The 20,680-nt window shown below is 36.6% G+C and overlaps 2 protein-coding genes across 2 annotated transcripts; one reads left to right on the plus strand and one right to left on the minus strand.

Moving 5' to 3' along the window:
- The first annotated feature begins 940 nt into the window (after positions 1 to 940).
- On the plus strand, positions 941 to 8,765 carry LOC131784730 (DNA-directed RNA polymerase III subunit RPC3-like). Its single transcript, XM_059101557.2, is given in 16 exon segments — positions 941 to 1,773; positions 1,776 to 1,829; positions 2,452 to 2,524; positions 2,658 to 2,682; positions 3,543 to 3,611; positions 3,952 to 3,987; positions 4,317 to 4,409; positions 4,491 to 4,571; positions 4,654 to 4,705; positions 4,889 to 4,949; positions 5,368 to 5,434; positions 5,947 to 6,030; positions 6,112 to 6,213; positions 6,968 to 7,017; positions 7,611 to 7,769; positions 8,197 to 8,765. Coding segments are annotated over 16 exon segments (1,578 nt in total). The 5' UTR covers positions 941 to 1,271; the 3' UTR covers positions 8,267 to 8,765.
- A 138-nt stretch (positions 8,766 to 8,903) lies between these two features.
- On the minus strand, positions 8,904 to 11,687 carry LOC131784757 (molybdopterin synthase catalytic subunit-like). The gene is made up of 4 exons (XM_059101579.2): positions 11,540 to 11,687; positions 11,028 to 11,154; positions 9,993 to 10,116; positions 8,904 to 9,379 (listed from the first exon to the last, which is right to left on the minus strand). Exons 1-4 carry the CDS (start codon positions 11,625 to 11,627, stop codon positions 9,287 to 9,289), a joined length of 432 nt encoding a protein of 143 aa, XP_058957562.2. The 5' UTR covers positions 11,628 to 11,687; the 3' UTR covers positions 8,904 to 9,286.
- Between the last annotated feature and the right edge of the window lie 8,993 nt (positions 11,688 to 20,680).

Consider the following 20,680-nt stretch of genomic DNA (forward strand, 5'->3'; position numbering starts at 1 on the left):
GCCTTTTGACGTGTTGCAGCTTCGGAACTTGGTTTAAAGTTGCACTCTACTGCAGCACCTTGCATGATATTCTGGCCACATCCTGGGCATTGTATTGTTCCAGTGGCCATAAAAGACTTGTTCAAACAGGTAATTACCAAGGAATTCAACAACGATCAATTTTGGTAGACTGGTCTTGACTTAGCACGACGAGAGGCTGAAATTAGGAAGAGGAGTATAACATTGGTCAAGCCACTGATAACGACATTGTGAAAGTTGTGTCACAAGTAAAAACCTTTCTTGGAAAAAAAAAGGTGAGGAGTGTATATAACTCAAGTGCTAATGTATTAGCATATTTTAATGAACAGACCCTGTTCATGGTCAGTTAGTAAAGCACCTTAGTGAGCACCTTAATTCGAAAGTGAATTGACATCTAGCCTCACTACTTAGCTACACTACCCCTTATGTTTTTTTTCAATGGTCGTATGCTTCTGATGTGATAGATCAGGTGAAATTTTCATGGCAGGAGCTAGTTGGATTCGAAACTTAGTGATCCAATTCCACCAGACGAAGCCCTCTGGATTTTCTAACTACAAAATAATTTTTCAGTTGAATTACTTGCTAATTGCTCAATTATTATACTAATTATCAAAACCTAATAGCCACCCAACCTTATGTCAATAGAAAAGTCTGTCTTTTTTCTCTAGAACCACACAACATCGTTATTTTACCGGCGATATAATTTGGTAACCCACCAAAGCATAGTGTATAAACTAACGGTGTTATGTATGCTGTACCCCTAACACTTTGGAAAGTTCTCCCGAAGGTTCCTCTTCAAGCTACTTCTCGGTTATACTTTACTTTCATGGTGACAATAGTTCGGACACTTCAAATCGATCTAATCTGATTCTCAATTAGCCTATACCACAAATGATCGATGTTCCATTTTGGACTTCATGCTGCCAGATAGTTGATGTCTTTCAACTGAGAAGTTAGAACCTCACCTTTCTTTTCAAATGTCTGAGAAGCTCAGTAAATCGATGGATTTGCACAAAATACTTGGGTGAAGTTCTCCGAAAAGTTGTTTACGCTTAAGTTATTTACAACTTCTCCAACACTACGTTCTCGCCTTTTCTATTGGCTGGGTGTCACATTTTAAACCAATCACAGCTCTATGCCGCTGAAAATTAACGCTGGTTGAATTAACCGCGGGACTATCTTCTACTAAAATGGCGACCTGTAGACCAATCTCATGCGAGGAGCAGTGATTGATTTGCTGCTTTTTATTAGTTATGACGGTCCAACAGAAGCGAGTCGCGTCCCTCATTTTAAGAGAACATTATGGAGAAATTGTAGAGAAGGTCGGGACGTTTTGTATCGCTAAAGGACTTCGTCCTTTGAAGGATATAACTCGAGGAACCAAACTACCTCAAGGCCAAGTGCAGAAGGCGTTGTGCTGCCTCATTCAACATCATTTTGTCACATTTGAAGTGAATAAGAGAAACGTTACGTTGTATAATGCGTGGATTTCTAATATCCTTCTTCGTCTCCGTGCTCCGCGGTACATTTATTGTGTGAAATCTCTTTTTGGGTACACTGGCGAGTTGATAATAGATGAAATTTTTCAGCATGGGTCTGCTATCATGAGCACAGTTGTGGACAAAGTTGCGAGGCATTTACAAGAGGATGACATTGATTCAGATGAGGATGAGATTCGAGTTTGTTTTGCTGATCTCGTGAAGAACCATTTTCTTCAAAGATTGAGGCCAATGAAAAGTGAAGAACAAACCATGGGCATAGTTATAATGAGGATGACCTCTATGCTCTGCCACCTGGAATGAACTTGCAAGGTGTTGTAATGAAGTGTTTTTTATTTATCATAATAGATCTTGTAAAGGCCTTATTTTGAAATAATGCATCTCTTACGCCAGTCACTTACATTTCATGAACAATCCCCACTGAGGATTTTTCGCGGCGCTCAACTCTGAGACTGATACCTCACTCTAACCCATAAAGTACAACTGTGGCGAAGTGACTGCTTTATGAGAAGTCAACTCTGTTTCTCCCTACCCATTCCTCCCCACACATTCCTCACTCATTACTCTTATAAGGTAGAAGTTGTTATCTTGATCTAACACCATACTCTTGTAACTAGTTTACAAGGAAATGTGTAGCCACTAGTGGGGAAATTAACCATCAGGCTCCAATTGTTCAAAGGGTATCTAATGCTATTCACTGGATAAATCTCTATCTGTTGGATAGCGCAGTACATCTTGTTAACACTAATCGGCTGGATAGCAATTTATCCAGTGGATAATGTTATCCACCCTTGGCCTGGATCTTGGGAGTTGAAGGGCTTAGAGAATGCTATTTAAGGATCATTCAAGAACACAAGAGAGGTGCATAGAAAAGTATCTTGCATCTGCTTTACAGCAGATGCATGGCATTGACGTAGTATATCACTATGTGCAGGTCATGGTTCAAAACGGAAGAGAAGTACTGGTGATGAGGGTCAAACAGCAAAGAGGCAAAAAACAGGAGCAAGGTATGTACTAATATTTCATAACTGTGGTAATCAACACTTTTTCAATTCTGATGAATTGTTCTCTATGATAGATGTTAGTTACATTTTATTTAAAGACATTAGCAAGCATGATTTGTGTCTTGTTTCATTTTAGCTACACTGCTGGTGCCAGAAGCTCTGTAAGTAAAATATAACTGAAGTAACAAAAATTCTTCTCAGTAATTTATGAATTCTTCTGCAAGATTCTTTTCAACTTGACATTGCACATCTTCTGTCTAAATTGGTCTCTTGCCTGCAAAAAGTCAGAAATATCAGGTTTACTATCAAGAAGAACTTTGACAACCAAGTTACCATGTAGTGATGATGATGATGATAATAATAATAATAATTACAAGAATTTATATAGCACCCTTTCCGTGAGCTCAAAGGTGCTTTGCAATAATTGTAATTCTAAAAAATAAACAAAAACATTTGAGTTATTAAAGAAAATATATAGCAGTTATAGAAGTTAATTTTCAAAAAAATAAGATACAATCGACTTGCTGAGATGCTAAGATTAACTAAGGAAAATACATACTATAAAAAGAAAAAAAAAAAGGTAGTGAACTAACTAATAAAAGCCTCTCTAAAAAGTAGTGTTTTAATCTTATTCTTAAAAACATTAAGGTTCTGATTGATCTTATGTCATCAGTTAAGGAGTTCCAGAGCTTGGGGACAGCAACTTGAAAAGATCTGTCCCTGTAAAACTTGAGATTAGATTTTGGTGTTACGAGGAGATTTTTTGAAGAAGATTGTAATTGCCTTGTCAGAGTATAGGGCTGAATGAGATCTTGCTATAAAATATATATAATGGTGGTAACGTGATAACAATATTGATAATAATATTAATAATAATAGTAATAATAATAACAATAATAATAATAATAATGGTAATAGACTACACATAGTGCACATCATCTCAAAGTTCTAAGGTACACCAGGGTTTCGTCATCCATATTTAGACAATCACTACATTTGTATTTTTGTCACTGCTATTCAGGAATTAAGCGATGATGGAATTTTATGGCAAGTGAACTTTGCAAGGTTTCATCAGCATTTCATTGATGAGGTACAATATTTAGACACTACTCCAGGTAGTTTTCACTTTAACAAAATCTTTGTACAGCTAATAATCATTGGAAATTTCAGGAAGCTTTCTTCTAGGCTACTCTACTTTTAGACTAGCTAAGGATTTCATTTTTTTGTGGTAAGTTGTTTACAGGCTGTATGAGCAGAGTTAGTTGGCTTGTCCAACATAAACAACTATTAAAGCCATGTCATCCTAGTCATCGATACTGTGAGAGAATTACTGATAAATATGTTTCATTAGCACTCTCAATATAGATGTATTTTGTCCACCTTCATTTCTCCTCAAGACTTACTAATGAATTTTAAACATTATTTCCTAGAATATTGTCACTGTTGTAACCAAGAAAGTTGATAAGGTAAGTAGGACACTTAGTCAGGAAATTTACTGTCAAATTTTACGGCTAATGATATGTTTATATACTTCTCCTAAACCAGGAAATGAAATTCTTACAGAATGCTTGTTTATGCTATCTGTAATTAACAAATTGACCAAAAATGATTGATAATTAATTATCATTTGTCTTTTGTTTATTTGTAAGCTCAGTGAAAATCTTTCCTAAAACTCTTGAACGTAATTAGATTGGTATTAGGTCACATCATCTCAGATCATCCTAGGTTATTTTATTTCTGAACTTATTGTAACTTATCCAAAGTTGATCAAATGCTTTTATTTTGTGTTGCTCAGTTTGCAGGGGAGATTGTCAAGACAATGTTGAAATTGACTGAGCTGGCAAGAGATCCCTTATCACCAACATCACAAACAGTATCGCTTCATGAGGTAAGAAGCTGCTGACTGAATTTGTTCTTCATTAAATTGATAGATACAGCACTGTGTTCTCTCAAAAATATCAATCAACAGATCTCACAGAATTTGTCTGTAACTCCCAAGATGGAGAAGGCACAGATTGTTCAGTACCTTTCACTGTTGACAGATGAGAAGGTAAGGTTATTGTCCAAGATTTGCCAGTTGAGTTCTTTTGCAGTGCTCTTGTCATAAATTTTGGTAATTTATCATTTTCTAGGATAATTTGGTTTCCAAAACAGGAGAGAGTGGAGGAGGAATGTATTGTATAAGTATCTTTTTATGGTCAAATGAAATCATAGCTAAGAAAATAGATTGTTGATTTTGATAATATTTTTATACTCCTTACTGGAAAATGTGTTATTAAATGATCCATGTTCAATTATCTTGCTGGGTGTATTTTGGTAGAATTTGCATTCCCTTTGCAAGAATAGTTTCCCTTGACAGTTTTATAGATCTGCAAAAGTGTGTGGATACCTTGTGCCAAAATGTGATTGAATCCATTGTTCAAGAGAGGTAAATAAAAGTTGTTCCATTGGAATTTAGTCAGCTTACCCACGCTAGAATCTTAAAAGGTATTACTCCTTTGACCCCTAAAAGTGACTAGCATCTAATTTCTCCTCACAATATCATCCCTGAATCAAACATTAAGGTCATGAGAGTAAAGGAAATGATCTCTAACTAGAGAAGCTTTTGATTTTCAAACAAGTTCTCCTTGTCAGCACCTTAGTTAATGTACAGAGAACATTATGGAGAATATGCATACTGATGTCAAGGTGTTAGGGGTTACTGCAACTGTTATTTTAAATTATTATCATAAGCAATTTCATTACTGTCATGAAAGAATAGGCAATTATCTACTAGGATGTATGCAGTGTTGTGTGTATTTTTTCCCTTATTTGAGGTTAGTGTTTTCTATTACATTGAAATTCAGGTTTGGTTCAAGATGCTTTAGAATCTTCAGATTGCTACTTCTCAAGAAACACATGGAACAGAAACAGGTGAAATGATTTGTTATCTTGCTTCCCTTTACCATTATTGTGAATTGTATGTTGTGAACTTAATATCTTATAAGTTCAAAATAACCTTGATGTAGAGAGACAGACATATTTTGTTAACTAACTGTTAAAGACCAACTAACTGACCTACCAGGCATTAAGGGTCAATTTCCAAACCAAACAGCAAGTATACCATAAAATATTGAAGAAATATAAAATGGTTTCCATGTTTACATAGCCTGATGTAAACATGCGGGAGGTTGGGAGAACACGAGATAAGCGTAGGAAACCATGACGCGAAGCAGAGTGGTTTCCAGCTTATCGAGTGTTCTCCCAACCTCCCACATGGTTACATCAGGCTATGTAAACACAGAAACCATTTTACAATTCTTTTATAAAATAACTAATGAAAGAGGAACAAAAAAAAGGTTTCTCTGAAGCAACCAGGTCTTTAACCCTGCCACTAACAAATTTTTTTGTAAATGATTATGATTTCAAATCACTTCAATTTTCAGATTGGTGAGTTGGCCATGATTCCATCTAAAGATGTCAAGGAGCTGCTCTACAAACTATTTGCAGAGAGGTTCATTGCACTACAGGTAAAAAAAAACTGTTTGTTAATCATCTTTAAAAAACAATCAGATTTGTTTTCATAACATTATGCTTTTCTCTGTTAACAGGAAATCCCTCGAGCTTCTGATTATGCCCCGTCAAGAACAGTTTACTTGTTTTCTGTGAATCTTCCACAGCTTAGTAGAATGCTGCTTGAAAAATCCTATCAGGTGACCAATCAGATTACTTTTAACCACCAGCTGACATTGATTATGGCAACTCTTAATGTCAGAATATTTCAACACTTGAGCAACGAGAAAAACCTATCACAAGGGTTGAAGAAAATGAAACTCTTGCCTCTCACATAACATGTATTTGCACAGAAACATTCACAAAAAATTAAAACAGTTCTTAACCCTTAAACTCCCAGAAGTGATTAACAGGCAACTTCTTGCAATAATTTCCATATAATTTCTTTCAAGTAGGTAATGAGAATACTCAAAGTTATCAGGTAGAAACATTTTTCTCAACCTAACACCAAATTCTCATAATTTATCTTCAAGAAAATGTGTAGCAGTTAGAAAAAAGAATTAATCCTTTAACCCTTAACTCCCAGAAGTGATTAACATGAAATTTCTCCCTATATTATCTTTACATTATCTAGCAAACAGGTAGTGAGAATATTCAAACTTATCAGGTAGATGTTGCTATCTTGATCTAACACCAAATTCTCATAACTTATTTACAATGAAATGTGTAGCAGCTAGAGAGGAGAATTAACAATCAGACCTTGGGATTTAAGGGGGTGAAAGTATTAATTGGGTTCACCCCAGTGTGGGTTGTATGTTACTGAGACCAAATTCTATTGAAAAGAAGGATTTAAGTCCATTACTTGCTCTTAGTCTTTTTTAAAATGGTTGGTATTCAATACATTATTTGATAAGGCTTTGTGATATAGTTAACACACATGGTTCTTTTTTCCAGGCACTTGGGAACCTGATGAGCAGAAGGGAGACTGAAATACAGGAGCACAGGTATGGAACATCACTTCTAATTGATTCTGTTGTATTGTTTCAACAAGTATAAAAACCTATGAAATCACACTGGTTCCTCCCCATGCATCCACATATGCATGCCACAATTATTGTAGGAGGCAGGGGTGATAGGCAGATCCAGATGCTCAGTTCATAAAGCAGGGGGAAATAGTAAAGGTGCTTATGTGGTGTTGGAGTGAAAAAGGAAGGAAGGTTTGGTTTGGGCAGGTTATTTACCCATCAGTGGTGGTATAACCTCTTTTGCTAATGAGAACAACCTGCTACTGTTAACCCTTTAACTCCCAGATCAAATTTCTTACTCTCCTTACTGTCAATGATTCAATTCTTATAATGTTAGGTCAGAGAATGTGGTATAGGATCGACTAATTAACCCTGAAATTGCTATTTTTCTTTATCCTCATCACTTATCTGGTTGATATTGTATTTAAATTGTATGGAAGAATTCTGTCTTGGTCACTCATGGGAGTTAAAGAGTTAAACATAGAAATGCTATTTTCTGTTCATTGGTAATACAGAACCTGGGTTTTTTTTTCCCACCAAGTCCTGCATTGACCTCGCTCATTTTTCCTTAGACGTTTAATTGAAAAGAAAGAGAGAGTGGAGGCAACAATAAACACACTGAAGGCTCAACATGGCGAGGAGACATCAGAAGAGGCTATAGCTGAGCTGCGAGAGCTTATTATTCCAGCAGAACAAGAGCAGCTGAAGAAACTTAAGCTTTCTCTTGCCAAGTAAGTAACATCAAAGTCAGTCACAGCAAGGGTTTTTCTACTGTTCATTTTCACCATGCTCAAGATCACCTCAACAAATGGCATGTGTTCAAGATCAATGTAATAATTTGTGGCCCAGTGTTGTTTCTGTTCTTACATTTGTTAACAGTAAACTTGTTGTTAATTTATGAAATTATGTACTTGCATGCATTCAACTTGGATCTATGAGGAAACAAACCCAAGTGCAATTTGACCAGGAGACCTCTGTATGTCAATCCCAGTGACTCAGCCCATTTTACCACCTTTTTCAACCATTCAGAGGAAATATATGTCATTTTCAGATATATTAAATATTCCATAAACATTTGCAAAGAGAAGAACAAAGTTAATTTCAAATTTCTTCAATGTTGAATGAAGCCACTAAATTTGTGCCTGACTTTGTCTATAGGTTGGATCAGAGTGAGCTGCAAGTAGATGAGACCATTTTTATTCTATCCCAGTACATTTCTTCACATTAGGATGGAAGACTGAGATTTAAGAAGAAGCTGGAAGAGACTTTTGTGTCTGTTGTGTCTCTAGTTTGGCATGGTCTAAGGAAGTTGCTGACTAATGCTGATCCAGTCAGTTTGCAGACCTACTCTTTTCTGTGAGGCCACAATCCAGAGAGTGAAGGTCACCATCCAGAGAGGGAGTGATTTAAGAGCCGTGGGGATTTGATGAACACTAACAAATTGAAAATAAGAGGGGAACAACAAGAGGGGTTGCTTTGCAAATGGTGATTGGAGAGATGAGGGAACCACATCAAGCAATTCATTAAAAAATGTACACTGCCATCTAAATTAAACCTTAAATTAAAAACAAACAAACAAACAAAATCATAGAGGCCTCTGTCTCTATTATTTGTTATCAATGTTCCTTTTGTTTTCTTGTCTCTGTGTATCACATTTTACTTTTGTGTTGTAAATAGAATCTTTGTACTCTACTTTTAAATGTTTTGAAACACCTTTCATAGGTAGTAATTTCAGAATTCATCGCGCTGTGACAAACTAGTAAGCAGTTTATCTGATTATATCTAGAGGTGTCCTATCTGTCATGTACTCCAATGAAAAGGTTCAATGATAAGACTTATTCTGTGTAAAACATGACTATGCTAAATCATTAATGTCATATTTATTATTACATTCTACTGTATGTCATTTTAAAATATTTGCTTCTCTCTAGCATACAATGCACCTTTGCATAAGACATCTATACACTAATTGTTACATTTTGCTTGTACTTATTACACTCATAACTGTTTGTTCATGCAGTGCAATAAATTGACTGCGAAATGAAGATTTGACATTGGTCAGTGAAGACATTGGTGAACTAAATCAAAGTCTGGCATAAATTATTAGTAAAATGAACATCCATTGTGATGTGTGGGTTGAAGAGTTGAGTTTTAGGTGAGGATGGAAGAACTCTTGATTGCAAACATCTTTGTAATTAATGGTGATGACATGCCAGGTTATTTTAGCAGATGGCTTGCCTGTTCTTTGTTACACTGTAGACTGTTTTGATGACCCAACTTTCTTTGCCCAGAAGCATTCTGAGTTCTCTTTCCAACTTGGTTCACCTTGTTCATAGACTTCCTGAAAATGACAATGAAAGGTACAATAAGTAAATGTAGAACGTTCAAAATGCTTCTCTTATTTTATATTGGGTTTCCCATGTAGGTTTAATGGAATGATAGCATTACACTGTAGAGCAATTTTAAATTAAATTCTGACATTAGCATAGCATCTTGGACTCACGCTAAAATACAACAGAATCAGTATATGACTGTGAATATATGAAAATCATATAATTATGTGAACTGCAGATCAAGAAATAAATTTGAAAGCAATCTTCGCAGTAATGAACACTACTTATGCAGTAACAGCCTGAAAAAATTTCAGACCTGTAAGGCATTTGAACCCATGATCTCTACCAAACCAAGGAAGTATCAACTGAGCTAACAAGCCAACCATGAATTGATCATTGCGGTATGTTGGTTTGTAATAATTATAGGTTTCTACAAAAGTATATAACCCACAGAAACAGACTACATGATAAAGATTAAGGAATAGGTTAGAAATATTTCATTTTCACATTAAATCTCAATGAACTGAATTGTGGTTTTGCAATGATTTCCATTCTCAGCCTCGCCTCTACCTGTTGTTATTTGAAAATTTCAGAAAGTTAGCAGGTGAATTTCAAATGTACCTTTTTCCATATTGGCACTGTTGCTTTTAAAGTATCTATGCAGTATTGTACAGCTTCAAGAGAATTCATCCTGTGAGCTGATGAAACAGCAATAATCACACTGGCTTCTCCAATGGGTACCACCCTGCAAAAACATTGTTATTAATTTTGTCTCAGTGACATTAAAATTGAGCAATGAGGTGCACTTATGGTTGGTGCACTGGACTCCTGGTCAACCAGGCTGGTCTCTACCTTGGACCACACAAATGTTAATAACTGGGTGCGTTGGCCAGCCAGCCAAGCCATTGTACTGTTTGTTTAACACCAATATGCTTACAATATTTTTACTATAATTATGATTGAAGGAAACTAAATGCACCAAAGCCTGACATGAAAACCCCTTAAAAACCAGCAAGTGGAGATAAGGGGGAACATGTCTCCACAAACAAGGCAGTGGTGCCACCCTCAGGGTTTTAGGGCATCCTATGAGTAACATGACGTTCACAAGTAGATAACAGCAACTCAAGGAAGTATGCAAGTACAGCTCTAAGTTAAACCTGATGTGAACATGGCAATATTTCAGGAAGGAAAAAAGCCGAATAAATTTAAATAAAAATGAAACCTTACAACTTAAGACAGCGAAGGCTGACTGTAGAATGCCTTGCCCTTCTAACAACCTTAAATTGCAAACTGCATTCCCATAACTCTCTGTGCACCTTGCACCTGCCTCCAGTCTTCTGATACAAGCCAGCAAAATATAAATTTATGCATATTACAATTATCACAAATTACACATTCACAGTGCCTCTATCCACCCAGGGGTACAAAAGTGTCCCAGCCAGTAGTCAGACAAGCCTGGTTAAATGCTAAGGGGTAACATTGTGATGGACTGGCATCTCACCCAAGGAAGAGTAGTGATACTCCTTGCTGTTTTATGCTAAGGAAAGCATGATAAGCTCCCACTGGATGGGGCACTTGGCTTGAGTACAGATGAAACCTTCTAAAGTTTGATACTTTCTCCTATTTTTGAACCTGGCAAACAAGGGTTGAACTTACCCAATTCTATGAAAGATGGCTATTTTGATCACATCCCATTTTTCTCGCACTTGCTTACAGATCTTGCGCATCTCTGACCTAGCCATAGGTATGTATGCTTCATATTCCAAGCGTACTACTGTTTTTCCTGACAAAAAAAGTTATTTGTTTGAACAGAAGTATCATATAAATTTCACTTCTACTTCAGAGAGAGTACCGTAACTTTGCAGCAATTGACACAATTTTGGAATAATTACCTGTTATTTGATGTAAGACTAAGAAAACTGTTGACATTAGTTAACTCAAATCTCTTTAAGGACAAGCAAATTTTACTAACTGGAGGAATCTGGAAAATTACAGCTAACAGTCAATTTGTAATTTTTGAGGCCTGAAACACTATTGATTAAAAGATATAAACTAGCACTAGCACTAACAAACTGTCTCACATTTCTTCTTGTAGTAAAGACTATAATTTAATAAATGAGTATACTGATGACAGGAAACATGTAATTAATAAAAAACTTGATGATCACCTTCAAAATTATCTCTTGTGGTCCCTAAAGGAATATAAAAGACAGTCATGTCATAATCATGATTGTTTACTAAGTAAGTAAAAGACATCGCATTGGAAAACTTAACTCTTTATACCCTAACACTAATATACAAGTTCTCCATACTCTCATTTCCTATCATATTCACATGGAGAATTTGTTGAACAGTCAAGGGTACATAAATTTAAAATCATTTCCTTTAAGCTCATCCTTGATTTTGATTCAGGAGTGATACTTTTTGGAGGAATTAGATTGCCGTATACACTTTAAGGTGGGATTAAAGCAAGTCCAAGTACAGATGCAGAAAAAGTTTCATCCCAAAACTGCCAATGAGTGTAATTCATTGGGCCTGAATGATAGGTCGGCTGCTAATGGTTTTTGGGCAAAAGTACAGGTCACGCTACTGACAAATAGAATTTGGCTGACCAATACCTAATAGTATTAGTGGGCATGAGAGATGTGGCAGTCAAGTCAGATTGGTTCAGTGACGCAACAGTTATTTGTGTCAGCTATCACATTCAAAATTACATGTTAACCGCTCTTAACTCCCATACTCCACTGCATTCCCTCCTGTACTTTCAATCATGAAAATTCTTATAGTGTTAGTTCAGAGAACTTAGTGTTGGAATCAACTAATTATCCTAACATATTGATATTTTTCTTTATTGCATCACTCCGGGTAGAATCAGGTTGAAATATTGCGTAAGGAAAAATGGTGTCTTGGTCACTCATGGGAGTTAAAGGGCTAAAGTACACTGTGATTGAAAGGGTAACTAAGGAGATCTTGTACCGAGGGGGTATAGAAACCTAGGCCCACCTACACACAGGTGAAGATTGCTCCATACACTTTGGAGCACCAACATCATTCTTTCGGAAACCTGATCAACATGAAGGTGATCTTGATTTAGGACCGAGTGTATCATCTGCCAGATGTGTAAACTGTGTGCCTTTCCTTTACCTGAAAAGGAAACAAATTAGAGTTCTGGGTGAATAATTTATTTGCAGGTGCATCCTCTTGCAATCGCTACAAAAAAAAAATACGTGCCCAAAGAGCCATCCGAATTATATCATATGTAACGACTGGTGGAGAGCCAGAATTTGCAAGCAACTGCCAGCATGTTTGCTCGAGCTCACAGCATCTCCGTGTTGTAGGATGAATAACTTCTGACATGTATTACTTGAATGATTTGGGTATTAAAAATTTTGTACGAAAAGAAACAAGTTTTTTGCCCCAAGGAAACAAGTAAAATGGTTTTTTTGTGAAGCTTGCCGATACGGGCTCAACATTGAACGTGTTGGGACAACTCGCCGTAGAGGGCGGCCGAGGACTGCAGGACTTTTCCTCACTTTCAACATGCTCATGGAATTCATATTGAACCACCTTGTTGACAAAAATCTAACATGCATAATTTAGCGTCCAAAACTGAATGTAACCTTACTAACCTCAATGAATAAAGGAGGTTAAAATTTTGGAATGAACCTGCTAGTGGTGCTGTGCTGAGTAGAGGGGTACGTCTCGAATAATTTTTGGTTTTATCAACTGAGTATATGATTGATGAGAATTGGCCATACCTGAAAGAAAATATTTCACTGTCTAGCAATTCTTTAAGTTTATTCCGCACATACAGAGGACAAAATTAATATATATTTTGGCAATGAAATTTTAAGCCGCTGCATTGAGGTCCATGTTGCCCTTGAATTCTGTTGAAAAATTACAACCCTCACTGCAACATGGTAATAAATAAGTTATAGTGGTATTTATGATGTTATTCCAATGGCGTAGGTATCAAAAATGAGATCCCTCCCTTGCTACCATATCATGGATGGCCCTATCTTATAAGTCACGTTCCCTAACAGGGGGTCTCATTTACTTGGTATCCACAAATATTTCAAAGGAGAAAGTATATTGTAAACTTGACAAAAACTCAGTCCCTGACCAACCGTTCCGAGTCAGAAGAAAGAGTTTTAGTGGAGGTACATGGAATTGTTGTATGGATGAAGAAAAAACGCATGCCCTGCTAGAGTAAGCAGCAGTTAAAATAATTATAATGTGGTGTTTGAGGTTCTTGTGATGGTGTGTTTTTGAAATACTTGCACCTCTGCTATCTTTCCTGAACAAAAGCAACACCATAGTGGCTTAGCAACAATATTAGATCAGTGGGACCACTATTATCAATCAAGAAAGAAGTGACTGTTCTCCCAACAGTGTTGCAGAGGCTATCGACAACATTATCAGTAACTGTAGGTGACAGTTTGAGATAGTAAAAAATTTTCAGTAAACAACAGTAGGTAATTATGTTTTAAAAACTAGTAGGGTCAATGTTTTGCAAATAGAATAATATCGGGAATAAGGATTCTAAGTACAAAAATAATAATTGATCTAGAAGGGAATGTGACAGGTCAAAAATTGTCAATGCAGGCACAGCCATCTGGATCGGAATGGTGGAGCACAGAAACAATAGGTACTGCGAACACAATGAAAGAGTTTTTTTTTTTTTCCCACCACTATACGAGAATTCTATACAATCCTCTGGAGGTTTGCAATAATTATCGAAGAGAAGGTTCATTATCTGTAATTACTGAAGGCAAAAACTTGGAAGTCCTGTCAATTGGCATATATGACATATTTTGGCTACGATGTGTACCACTAAAATCGTGAATTGTTATATGACCATCCTAGAAATCAGTCCAGAAAAAAACTGGGTAGAGGGCAGACTGGATGCGGAGATTAATATTGTTTCACCAATCTTGGATTTCAAGGGTCTTTCATTCAAACAAATGTCGCAGTTCTGCCTGTGTCAATATTGGAGTCTAATGCAACATTATTATGATCATATATTGATATAATATCCTAGCCTTAGTATCCTGTTTATTGATTATCGATGGTGTTCCAGTCAGCTAATATACAAAACAAAACAAAATAGATTGGTGCACTTGAAAATCAGCTTTTGACATCTCGCCCCTTTTACAGCTGTCAACTGCTTATTTTTTCTGATCCAAATACATATAAAATCATTCATTACTGGGTAGTACAAACGATGAGACCTTCAAAACAACGTGTTTTCCAGCTGAAAGTCTGTTGACCTTGTGCCTTGCAAGAGAATTCTTCAATACATATTTGGTTACTGTGCAATTTGTAAAAATGTGTTTATCCTTTTAAAGTTGTGATACTGTCATGTGTTGGACAAGGAACTGTGAAAAAAGTATTGTTGATGAACATTATTAATTTGCATACTCAAGATGAACTATAATATTGGGGTAGACATCAATTAATTAAAATCATATTTTGTTCTGTTCGACCCCAGCTCATGCGTCGTGTGGTTAGAGTAGAATAAGGTAAGCAGAACAGTGTTGTCTTTATTGGCAAACATACTTAAGTTGTAAAATCTGATTCCCCACAATATACATTTTATGGCAAGGTCTTTTAGGGTGATACTAATTGGCTAAAGGGCTTTTCAACAAAACTAATATGCAATGAAGATTTTCCTGTAGTCAGACGACATCTATTGCAACTGGTTGGTAATTTTGACTCTTACAATTGGGTTTATTAACCCCCATTTTTTTATGATGGGTGAGAAGAGAAAAGAGGAAGCTGTCCAATTCATCCACAGATGTTTACTAAAAACAGATGACATGAATTTTCATTGGTTCCAATATGAGGTCAGAATACAATAAGTTTTATCCCCATTGCATGGATATAGATCAGCTGCCCTTGGGTCTGACAGATGATGTACAACAAGTTCTTGATTCCTGACATATTCATCAGCAGCAGTTTATATGATATTTTCTCGAGTCAATCTGGATATGTGCCACCTCAAAACCTGGTGGATGACCTACATTTTATGACTGTTGTTACACCTGCTTCACAAATGTTCAGAGCTCTTGCAGTCATTGGTCAAGGAGAATGGCAATTTTCAATTTGTCAACACACCGTCATTTATAATTGTGTCGTTTGCGTCCTGATCGTATATAAGTGTGAATAGCTGTCAGCAGAGTGTGGCGTGTATCTTTGAGAAAAGGTTTACAATCAGAGGTTTGTTGAGGAAAGGTTTGACAAAAATATCTGAGAATTTATTTTTGAAAAATTTTTTGCCATATTATCCAAGTGTTATGTTTTATTGTAGTGTGTAATTGGTAACTGCTGATGGCTGTGACTGGAATACTAAATTACCTGGGAAACACCACCATGTTTTAGCTCCTTTTGTAACAATATTAAGTCCCATAATTCGCCTTAGTTCCCACCTCATAATTTGGGTAGACACCTATTTTAATTAACTACCTTTCCGTCATTTCCATTTCAGCCACACACTAATCGTTGCGATAACTGCGACTTCTTCGCCTCCGTTAAGAATAATTTTTCTGACTCCTTTTCGATGTAATTTTGACTTCACGGCGGACAAAAATCACAAGGTTTTCCTGAATAACTGGAACAGACTTAAAAACAAACATGAGGAGTCTCGATTGATGTGAGTTTATACTCAACATAAGGTAACGCAAAATCGATTAACAACCGAAATATGTAACGTGGTGAAGGGAGTGTTCGTAACCGCAAAAGTACAACATGTTTTGGGTATTCCTGTAAAAGAAAACTCATTGATAGAGTGCACGGAATTCTTTCGAACCCTAATGAAACAAAACACTGGAATTCCACACAAAGATCATTGACCCATAAGATTCGCCTTCCCCTCGGAAACATTGTTGAGGATACCAGCTATCAGATCTCTCCCCAAGAGTCTCTTCCCAATAAATATTTGTGCCGAACTCTGTTCCACTAATTCACGGCTTTTAGCAAAGAACAAAACAGTTACCTATTGAGTGGAAAAGAACAATAGCCAAAAAGTTTGCATCTTTCAAAATAAGCTCTTCGACTTATGCAAATCTGCTCAATGTAAACAAAATACTCTGAACGAACGCGGTCACAATAACACATAGGTACTTAAGTCGAGTCGCGATCACTTGCAAAAATAAACCAACCTCGGAAAGAAAGTGCTGTCGATTGTTGCGACAAATAAGTAAATGTGGAGTTTTAGACGAAAGGATTATATTCGGTTTTTACTTTAAGATTAGGTTAATTAGTAAAGTTAATCTCAACGAATCGCATGCTTCCTCGCCGATCGCACCACTTTTTAACACCTTGGAGGCGATACGATCTCCTGGATGCTCGATTTTACTTTGTCGCCGCGGTTGACTTTACCGCGAGAAAAACCACCTCTTGTAAAATATAACTATCGATTACAAAAGTGTTGACTTTGTACGTCTAAACTGACATGAACGATTACGTCTCCTAGGACAAATGCTATGTCTGCCATGGAAATAATTTTTGCGATACTGAATCGTAAGTTGAGCAATCGTTTCCATTTCTCCCGAACGCATGGCTTGGCGAGAGGAATCAGAAATCAATCTTAACTTTCTAACCTTAACTTTGTCTGTCCCATCATTAGTTACGTGATCCATCAATGATTTCAGGAAAATCACAAGACGTCCACAAGGACAAATATCAATGATTAAAATCAGATGAAAATGAGCTGATGTTATACTTTACCTGCAAAATCAACCAGGCGTGCTAGATAGCCGACAGTAGTCTTCTAACATGGTATTTGATTGGTTATTCTTTTTTATCCAATTAAATGCTTTGATAAAAGTGCAAGTTAGGTTGTAACAAATTCGAATTCGTTTCGGTCCTCTTACCTGATAGCTCAAATTATTAAACTAAAAAGACATTTTGGATACAAATCCACGAAACATTCGAGAGGAAAAAAACTAATCGAACACTTTGAGGTAATCTGTGGTTTTAACACCGTATACACTCCTTGCCTTCAGGCAAGCTTTATGTCTATTTGTGTTATTCACTATTATATTTGATTAAATCATTTTTGATTTCTTTAAGAAGCGTCAGGATTTTTTTAAGCTCGCCGCTTTTCCGTGACGTACTCATTATTTAAGCACGGTTCACAGATTATATTCTGCGCTCTGTGCAAAGGGAAGGGACAACATCAGTTTAGATTACATACATTCTCTCCTTTTCGGCAAAGTCCGTCGCGAGAGTCAAAACTGATTAAGCGAAAAAAAGCGCAAAGTGCGGAACTCTGTGAGGAAGGCACACAAAGACGTACGAAAGTTGACGATCATTTCGACATGTTCAGCGTGGAACATCAGGAAAAAGCATCAGGGAAAGATCTAGATGAATATCAAATACAATCCCAAAGCTAAGAAGAGCGAAACACTTAAATGTTCTTACTCAGTAAGGATTATGTGCCGCGGCGATTCAAATGCGACGCTAAACTGGGGCAGTGCTTAGCTGATAGCGGAGCTCACTGTAATACACCTTTTGTCCAAAGTGATGAAAAGAAATATTGACGGCAAAACAGAAAAGTATCAAAGATGGTATTTACTATCATGCTTTTGCAGAAAAATGGATCTGTGCTTTGCAGTGTCTCCTTTGGTGGGGAAGTATAGAACTGCGCATTGCACATTGCAAGAATTATGAAAATTTTCCTTAACTCATTAAATGCCGCACTCCAGGCTCTTACTATTTCCTCAGTAAGCGCGGAAAGCCCAAGAAAGGGTGGGTAACAGCACGTGCCCGCATCGGCGGCGTCTTGGTGACAACATGGCTCTCAGAGTAACCGTATGGTCCAGCTCTACATGGAACCGAGAGAGCCTGGGGACTACGGCCCCTTGATCGACCCTTTATCGTATCGAAGGAAAAAAGAAAAACAACCCTTTCACCTTGACCCAGGGCGAGGTACTTATTTTTATTACAGCTGATCATTAAAAATTTTTCCAACAATTACACAGTGCCTTTATTCTGCGAAACTATTCTGCTACGCCTTCGGTTATTGATCAATTGAAGTCATATCTAGGAAGTTAAACATGATACTCAATCTTTTAACTGATTACTTCCAAATGATATTTTTATTCAAGTCTTTTCCTTCTTTCTCCATTCTCGCGAACCAAAATCAGGTCATTTACATCTATCGGTTCTTGGAATGAACGAATCAGCAACTTCTTCCATCTAGAACGAAACACGACTTTGGGGATGTTTACCACATAAAGAAAAAACAACTACCAGCCAGTTTTTGTGTAAAAGAAAGACTTGCCGGCAAGTTCTTTGAAGGTAATGTATTCACAAACACGTTCTTTCTTTGCATTGTTTCGTTGTTGTTGTTGTTGGTTTTTTTGCTCAGGGTTAGAACAAAAATTGCTCGATAGATTGGCTTAAGTTGGAGTCGTGTTTAAATTGTAAATACCCTTGACATTTTCCGTTCCTCATTTCCAGATGTCGTTCAAAAACTTTGCCAAAAGTTCTGTCATTAAAATTTGATTTGAATACGTGCAAACAATGTTTTAATTTAGTGCCGTATTTTTAAATGACTGATTAGAGTTTTTCTCCTCGCAATCCAATAACATGACTTAATTCAATTTGTGAACGAAAAGGCGACTTAACGAAAACGAAACATATTAGCAAATAAGATTATTGTCCAGTATAATCAGCTTCGGTCTAATCTTTCTAAAAATCCGTTTCATTTATTCATGCTGACTATCTTTTTAAAATCATTGTCATTTTCCAGGAATTTTCCCCTAAGTTCTGATCGCCTGAAAACCTCACGGTTTCTTAGCACGAATCTTGCTACCAAACCGATGCGGTGAAATGTTCAGATTTTCCTGGAATAAACACATGATTGTATCAACTTCAGGAATGTCTGCTGGGAGAAAGAGCAAATATTATTGCGGAAATCTATATATTATTCACATCTAGGTTCCCAATCATTTTGAGACAGTAAACAAAACTTTAATCGAACTCGATAAACGTTCCTCCGCTTTTGGGAGTGATCTCAAGGGTGCCTTGCTTAATTGATTTTATGGCAGTCGTCGCTTTTTCTTTGTACGTTTTTCAATATCTATCTATTTTCGTCAGCGCTGTTTAGTGATTACACCTTTTGTTTCGAACGTGTTTACCTTACAGACGCTTCTGATCTTTTTGTGTTTCATAGTAAATTTTTCAGCATTGTTCCTTTTCACCACTAATGAGCAGACATTGTCAATGTTATTCCTTTCTGATTTTCTCTGAATTTACGTTTATATAAGAAGTTTTTTTTTTCGATGTTCTTTCCGCAAGCTGGTCATGATCTGTAGGATTTCTATATTAATCTCAACGTGCTGTTAGCTCAGTGACTTCGGAAAATCTGAATTGAACTTTTCATGATTAGTTGGAATAAAACCTTCTGTAGTCAAAACAGACCTTTATTGTTGTCTATTTATATGTTAGCCACGCGAAAACATCGAAAAACGGAAACACACTGAATACGACTTGTGTATTAGTGCCATCATCGGCAGATCGTTTGCATCAGTTTTTGATTTGCGCATCGAAAAAATCTTTAATTGGAAGCATTACATTTTGAAATCGTATTTGTATAGGAAAAAATCCGACCAACTATTAGTTACAACATTCCTAAGATCTGATCGATGCAATCCAGCCTTTTACCGAATTGACGTTTTCGTTTCTTATTTGATATTTATGTAAACCTGAAGTCCTTCATCCATCTTCATTATTCGAGACTAGGAGTTTTACTTTCAATTTCTCTTTCCCAGTGAAGGGATCATTATTGTTTTCGATTAGAAGTGAAAAAGTTAGCGAAATTTATAGACCGCATGTAGAGAAATTAGCAGCTCTTTTCGTACCGCAGGATTTCAACGAATCGATTAATACGCGAGTTGAACGTGTTCTGGGCAATAAATCGCAAGTTCCTTTGGTCAGAGTTTAATATTGTTTCACATTACGACGCGCTTTGATTGGTGAAGAGTCAACTGCTATCGATTAGAGGAAGGCAGATTTTTTGTAAATTCGATTGTGGCGAATATTTTTGTCGCCCAGCTTAGCAAATCCTCTGATTATCCAGTGAGTTTTATTAGAGGCTAGACTGAAGAGTCTTCAAAGTCCTAGAGAACTAAAAAAATTGTTTCCCGGTTGAAACAGATCTTTGAGATTTTTGTCTGGTTCCAGAGAGGGTCGTTTGAGATTGTCATCGTGAAAATTCAATTTTGGCCATCACGTAAGATCCGATAGCAGCGGATGGATGACACTTATTGTGAAGTAAAGCCGTTAATGTTCTGTTTTCATTT

Source organism: Pocillopora verrucosa, chromosome 4, assembly GCF_036669915.1.
Source record: "Pocillopora verrucosa isolate sample1 chromosome 4, ASM3666991v2, whole genome shotgun sequence".
NCBI lineage: Eukaryota > Metazoa > Cnidaria > Anthozoa > Scleractinia > Pocilloporidae > Pocillopora > Pocillopora verrucosa.